The 7500-nt window shown below is 38.4% G+C and overlaps 1 protein-coding gene across 3 annotated transcripts in view; it reads right to left on the bottom strand.

Moving 5' to 3' along the window:
• plppr5b (phospholipid phosphatase related 5b) overlaps positions 1 to 7500 on the bottom strand; it is a 138179-nt gene that overhangs the window by 125126 nt on the left and 5553 nt on the right. For all 3 annotated transcript variants that reach the window (XM_039789743.1, XM_039789744.1, XM_039789740.1), the window contains exon 2: positions 3053 to 3143. In XM_039789743.1, the coding sequence (XP_039645677.1) occupies positions 3053 to 3115 (63 nt within the window). In that variant the 5' untranslated portion in view covers positions 3116 to 3143. The remainder of the gene's footprint in view (positions 1 to 3052; positions 3144 to 7500) is intronic.

Raw genomic sequence — 7500 nt, 5'->3', positions numbered from 1 at the left:
ATTGGTTTAAAGAAATGCCAGTAAAACATTGCACATTTTTCTCCTATCCTGGAATGCTTAGTGGACTAGCCAGACCCTAGGCCACACAACATTCCTGTTTTTTAATTAAAATGATGAATGGGTTCTACGAGCAAATAGGTCCGTATACAATGTCTGTACAGAATGTCATGGCAACCCGTCCTTTTAGTTGTTGATATGTCAGACTGATATTCGATCCGGACCAAAGTGGTGGACCGTGAACACTGTCATCCATAGAGCATGGCTAAAAATGAAAAGATATATTTGTGAGGTGTTTTTAAAGTTTCCTCAGCAGGAAAACACCTGGGGGGGTGGGGGGAAATTACAGGATGGGGTAAATAAGAAAGAAGAGACAAACTAACACATTGTTGGTTTGGGTCAGCACTGGGGCGATTTGAGCCCTTTCTAGGGGCGCCTCAGAAAAAAAAAGTCTGTGTTAATCTAATGTGAGCTAAGGAGTTCTGCTCCAGGAATATCAGAACAACGTGAAACTGAACCCAGAATCTAGACGCCCAGATTACTCAGAAAAACATTCAGAGCCATTTTCAGAAAATAGTGCTTGTCAGCCAAATCACACAAATCTCTAATTTTCAATATTGATACTGCATTTTGGAAAGGTCTGCTTTTTTCCATAGATAAATATCTGATTTCATATGTAATACCACCTCATCTTTCTAGTAATGGCCCTGTGGCTCAGCATTAAAGGAAGTTCTCTCAGAATTGTTGGTGTCTTTCTAGTTACATAATTCAGTGTTTCCCCTACCATGATGGTCCAAAATGGATGTTAAAAGCACAGAATAATGTTTAAAAAAAATGAGGTTAAAAGGGTTCCAGGCACCCCTAAAGCTCTGATCCTAGAATCACTCCTTCACACGATGGGATGTGGTTGACAGTAAGAAATATAGAACATAAGGGCAAACATCCTTTTGTGGACAACTAAGGAAGATTAGAGTGTTGACGTCCTGTGTGCAGCGCTGTAGAGATAATGGAGCCTGATTGGCTCGGCCTGGAGGCAAGATGAGTTCTTACTTACTGCTTCTATACTTTTCATTTGATGCGGTTTGTCTCGCTCCGTGTTCTGACTGCTCCGTTTCCTCAGACAGCGAGCACGTCTTTGGTGCCATGCATTAATAATGAGCTGTGTTCAAAAGTTGAAAATGACAAAGAAGTCTCATTTTCATTTTCATTTTATTCCAGAGCAATATGTATATTTAAATAGAGCCGGGTGACATTTCTGAAGACATATCACAAAGGATGAGGAAGGTTCAACATTTGCTGTCCTCAGAACACCAGCCTCATTTTCTCAATGTCAGTATCTGCAAACCTACTTCTTAAATAATTAAAGCACAGAGTTAAATGGTTTATCTAAATCCACAACCAGAAGTCAGCATCTACAACAGCTTCATGCTCTATGATGTTTGGTTTATTAGTTTGGGCTATAATTTTGAAGAAAAGGGCCGCTTTCCATGCTTTTTTCTAACTGACCATTCCTTAACTCCAACACAGAAATGTCGGCAGTGCAGCCAGTGGCCCTGCCATGCCCCATCCAGGGGTCTATTACAGTACTGCAGGAGCATAGTCTAGAGAGAGTAGAGTATATATACACACACAAATACAAATCCGTTAGTTTCTAATCTTAATAAATCTGTGTATTTTGCCAGTCCGTGTTTCAGAGCTCAGCTCACTGACAGCTTAACTGCACGCGCCGGCTGAGGTGAACAAAACACAGTTGAGTACAGGTAAGAAAGGATCGGCATTCGATCGGTGTGACTGGTCCATTCAAATGTCCCTGGATCATTCTGATACCTAGGATCAGTTGGGGACTTTAGGTAGGAAATGGTAACAGTACTAGGTACATTCGTATTCACTCTACAATGACTTACATCTGTTAAGTGTCAGTATTTGGTCATATCCCATTCCGTGGTATCTGTTCCTTTGATAGCTCTGGGTGTTTTAGGCCATTGATGACACTGTGGCCAACACATGAGTGGATATATGACAATTTCTGAATTTAAGATTGTGTCCATATTGCCTACTCCTGCCTTTTAAATATTTTGTAAAGCATACAAATAGAGCTGTAACAATTCCACATTTTACTGTGCAATTAATTGTCTCAGAAATAATTGCGATTTACAGTATAATTGTCTCAGACAAATTTAAAAATATGTATTAATGTATGACTTTTTTAAACAAATGAAAGTTTTTGATGAATCCCAGGATACATCTTTATCTTTATATCACTGTCATGTGACCCAGATAATATAATAACACGGGTACAACAACGCCTCTTAATTATCATAAAACATAATTTCTAACTGTACCCCTTTGTCATTTTGTTGCTGCTTGAACGTGTTCAGGGTCAAGTGCCAACAACTGACAATTGAAATAATAATTAAAATATATAGTCCAACCAATAATCACTTATATAATTACAATTTGGCATATCTGAGCAAAACCAACAATTACCAGTCATACCCCTTAAGACCTTAGTTAATGTTAGCAATTCATTCAGGTTAAACAAAGAAACCGTGATTATTTAAAAAAAAAAATTAGACAATTAGACATCACGTAATAATTGGCCTACATACAGATGCACTATCAAGTCTTAAGTGAGCAACTTTCCACGTAGACCTATTTAAGGAATCTGACACATTATAGCACATCATGAAAGCTGCTCCATTTCAGTGTGACGTTAAGTCCCAGATTAACAGTGCCATGGAAACACTTTTCAAAATAAAGATGGTAAAGTAACTGAAGGTTAATGTGACTTGATGATTGTGTGATTCAATTCTTTTGCCACTAGATGGTGACAGAATACTGTTTTTGTTAAAAGCAGTATGTTCATTGAGTCAATCATCAAACCTACAGAAATAATGCTGCTCTCATTTCCATGGCTGGATTACCTGGTGGTGGTAACATTGCTGTTATGTCATGTTATAAACCAGTTTCTGAGCAGCACATTAAGGCTCAAGATCATTAAACCATGAAGGCATCCATCTTTTTCTGTCTTTAGAAAACATATCTTATATCTTACCTCGCCTGCCAGTGACGTGAACAGTTTCCTTCGCTCTGATCTACCGAGTTGTTTCGGTGGCATGTTGACTTCCTCTTCTTATAAGCATGAACTGCAGAAGAAGAACAGAGACAAGTTAGAAAAGACAAAACATGGGAGTGTGAGAGGCAGGAATGATTGGGGAAGAAAGGGGAGATAACGACAAAGATGCTGAAGTCAGAGCCAGGACATCACAGTGTGTCTTGGTCCACTGAAAACCATCAACGTGTACTATGAATATCAATCATATTGTGCATATGTTGTAATTGTAAATTAATCCTTTATATAATACAGAACACAGCCCACGTCGGTATTCATGCTCACTACATTAATCCATAACATAATCTCCAACAGTTCAGTCTGCTCTCCTTCACTGATAACACACGCACAGTAAGGAAAAACTTTATTAGTTATTAGTAGATCACTAACACAAGAGTCTCTGCACCGTCATTGCACCCGGGGAATGACTGTAACTGCACTGTAGCTGCACTTTCTACCTATATATAGTATAGTTGTGACATCACAACCGTACAGAAGTCCTGACGGCTCGTTTAAAGACACTGTTTCTAAATATTATTATTGACTGAATAGGGCTCGGATGATATGCTTTTGTCCCTGATTCAATTCTTTCACGATACATGGGTGCCGATTGAATTTGTATTGCCATTTTCATTATTCAGATTCTAGAAGTATTACGATTAGACAGTATTGAGTATTGGGATTTTGAATAATACACTAGAGACAGTATATCATGAAACATTTCTAAAAACTGATTGTTTTCTTAAAAGTAAGCACATCACGTCAGTCAGTCTGACATTTATTTACTTTGTAAAGAAGAATATAACGTGGATTTTCAGCATTTTCTGATTTTGATCTGTTTTGCTGGAGACGTGCATTTGATGTAGTCGCCATCGGCGGTATCAAAGAAACTTTATGTGAATCATTGGTAAAGACAAATAAAAAATATCCATTATTTTTTTTCCCACCCCTAATATTAATGTTATACTACAGGCTGTGGCTATTTCTCTGTGGATTGAGCGTTTTGATTTATATAGCACCTCCATCTGATTTATAATCAAAGAAGACATGTAAATCCCACTTTTTACACTTTTTGTAAGACCTTTAAGTAAAACAGAAAGCTTCATCCTAGTAATGGCAAAATTTCAATAATTACTTTCAATACTCAGACCCAATGTGTAGATTATTATCTGTGGAAACAAAGAGGATAGGCAGGACGGCTGGTTTTAGATACTTTACAATGAAGGCAATCACAATATCCGGTAAATCCGCTTCATCTTCAGAATCGCAGACAGACTGGGGTGTGCTAGCTGGCTAAATTACCATTAGATTAGTCGTCTATCTATACAGTTAATTCGTGAGTTAGCCCAGAGTTGTTAACCGTGGTCAAAACAGTCATACTAAAAATAACTGAGCGTGTTGAACGATGTCGTAATCTTATGTTACCCACCAAGAATTAGCTAACGTTATAGACCAAGCATTAGCATTAGCTACTTGTCAACCAGCACCTTTATAGTAGGCTAAGCATGAAGCAACACCAAAGCACTTTTCCTCTTCGGTCTCCCCTACATGTTGGAAGTGGAATTGTCCATTACTGTTACCATTAACATTATTCTTAGGTCTCATTAGAACTTCAGATCCACTACCCGATCTGGCAAACTTGCATAGTGTGGTTATAGCCGATAGAGGGACTCAAGGGGAATGCAGGAGTGCCGTTCACCCTGTTATGAGTTGATGAATCACTGAAACGATTTTGGAAACATTATTTTAAGGTACAAAAGAATCTTTGGTGTTAGATCGATCGATATTGAAATCAATCAATATCAATAAATAAGGTCTCGGTTGTATTACTGTGTTGCAAAGTGGCATGTAATCAATGACAAAACGATGCCATGTGGCATTTGGTTTATCGTTACAGCCCAACTTAGTTGTATTAATGATATCATATTGTGGCTTTCACATAACTTTCTTAATTTGAATGAAGATAAAACTGAGTGTATTATCTTCAGTAATTCATGCACGGCAAACGGTCCAGCTTTGAGTTTGGGAGCTCTGGCTTCATACACTAAGCCAGCTGTCAAAAATGTGGGCGTTACATTTGATTGCAGCATGAAATTTGACAAGCAGATCAGCAATGTTGTTAGAATGATCTCTTTCCAGCTCCGTCTCCTGGCTAAAGTTAAGCCCTTCTTTAACAGGCACGATCTAGAAAAGGCAATTCATGCTTTTATTAGTTCAAGGTTGGATTACTGTAATGCTCTTTGTTGGTCTGAATCAAACCTCCATCTCACGACTTCAACTTGTGCAAAATGCTGCTGCTCGATATTTTTTAACAAATACATCTAGACATGCACACATCACTCCCGTTCTCTACACCCTACATTGGCTCCCTGTGCGTTTTAGAATCAATTTTAAGATTTTATTGTTTGTTTTCAAGGCCTTAAATGGCATGGTCCCGGAGTATTTGTCCAAGATTTTAACCCTGCGTGAGGGTGATCAGGCTTTTGCAGTTGCTGCCCCGAGACTCTGGAACAAGTTACCCCCTGATATTCGGACAATTACAGATGTTGCCCTTTTTAGGTCCAAACTCAAAACCTATTTGTTTAGAATGGCTTTTAATACGTAGTAGTGGTGTGACAATTTCCCTCTCCTCCTCCTGTTTCTATGTAACCTTTTCTAATTTTACTGTTTTCTACAGTATGTTTCATTCTTTTTATTGTATGGCATGTTTTATTCTTGGTTCATGATGTAAAGCACTTTGGATACCTGCTGTTTGCTGTAAAGTGCTATATAAATAAATGTGGATTGATTATTCAGAAGACAATAAAAGCAATGTTAAACCCTAAAGACCCAATAAGGTTATTTCCAGTGTTGTATAAAGTACTAGAAAGCAATACTTGAGTAAAAGTACAAGTATTGTACTAGAAAAAGACTTTGGTAGAAGTGAAAGTTACCTTTTAGAATATTACTTAAGTAAAAGTCTTAAAGTATCTGATATATACTGTACTTAAGTATCAAAAGTAATTTTCTGATATTTAATGTACTTAAGTATTTGAAGTAAAAGTTGTTTTTTTTTTAAAAGCAAGTGGTTAGAACTTTTATTGTGGCTTTCTTATAGTAAAGCATAAAGCATATTCAGGGTTCCCATATCTTCTTAATCTCACTCATCAAATCAAAATCACATTCTTTTCTAGGACTTTTCAGGCACAATTCTCTTAAGTTCAAAGAACAAACAGCATATTTTTAGAGCTGACATCAATGTACAGGAAACATTTCTTGCAACATGGGTGTAGACAAGTTCCAACCCAAAAATTTGCTAGCCACTGCCACTGGATGTTGTGCCATTAGCAGCAAAGCTAGACCAGGGGTCATCAACTACATTTTTCCAAGGGCCAGAATTTTTTTAAGCAGACACTCCAGGGGCCGGACTTTCAAATAAAGAAAAAAAAATTATACCTAATACGATCATCTTGTTTGATATTTTCACTTTCTTACTAAATTAATGCTATATTTTTTACATTAGTATGCAAACCCCTAAAAAGATGGAAAATCCATAATGATAACTAGATAGGCTACTTAACTAGAAAATGATCTCAGATTAGTCCTGTATGCCTAATTTGAAATAAGACAATTCTGTTGCTAAATAATACCACCGGCAACATCGTCAAGAATGAAGAACGCGTCATTCCCGTGCATATCAAGTAGCCACATGTATTTGTTTTGGTCTTAAAATACATCCATAGGTTTACCGCTCCAGCGGAGAGGATGGCTCGTTTAGACAGCAGCTACGTTTACAAGAGTCTGTCCAAAGTTCAAGATTGGTTGCAAATTAAGACAAACAGTTTATTATATTTCATTTTAGCTTGTTTGTAAAGTCGCTATTTGCAGAGTAGAGCTGTGTTTGCACAGCGCGGTGGACGAGAGTGGACAGCGCAGACTGTAATATCGGTTTCTACGTGTTTCTGCCTGTAGAACAGGTACGTGGGTTATTGATAAGTATTGACTCTTTAACCATGGAGGTTTTATTGTAGGCTACCTACTTACAGTAACGAGTATAGCGTTAGTTCATCTGCGCCATCGGCGGTAAATAATCCTCGGTAACGTTTCCAGTCAGTACATGTGCTGCGTGAAGTAACGCAACAACACCAGTGACTGTGGCTGCAACCAGCCCGACATACGTTTTACTGGCCCCGGGCCATCGGGCCATTGCTTATGTCGAGCCTGGTGGTTTACGATAACGGGAGGTCCTCCAGTAGGTGCTTGCGGCTTCCATGGCGGTTTCAGTTGTGCGTCCTCCTCCTCCTTTAGCAACAAACAAGCGCTGAAATAGAGCGCGCGGCGTGCGGAGCGTGCGTAATGCATCTAGGAGCAGCGATTCACCAAACCTCCCTTATTGCAGTCGCACACATTTC

Source organism: Perca fluviatilis, chromosome 22 (assembly GCF_010015445.1).
Source record: "Perca fluviatilis chromosome 22, GENO_Pfluv_1.0, whole genome shotgun sequence".
Taxonomy (NCBI): Eukaryota; Metazoa; Chordata; class Actinopteri; order Perciformes; family Percidae; genus Perca; species Perca fluviatilis.
This window is presented reverse-complemented; position numbering and strand designations above follow the sequence as displayed.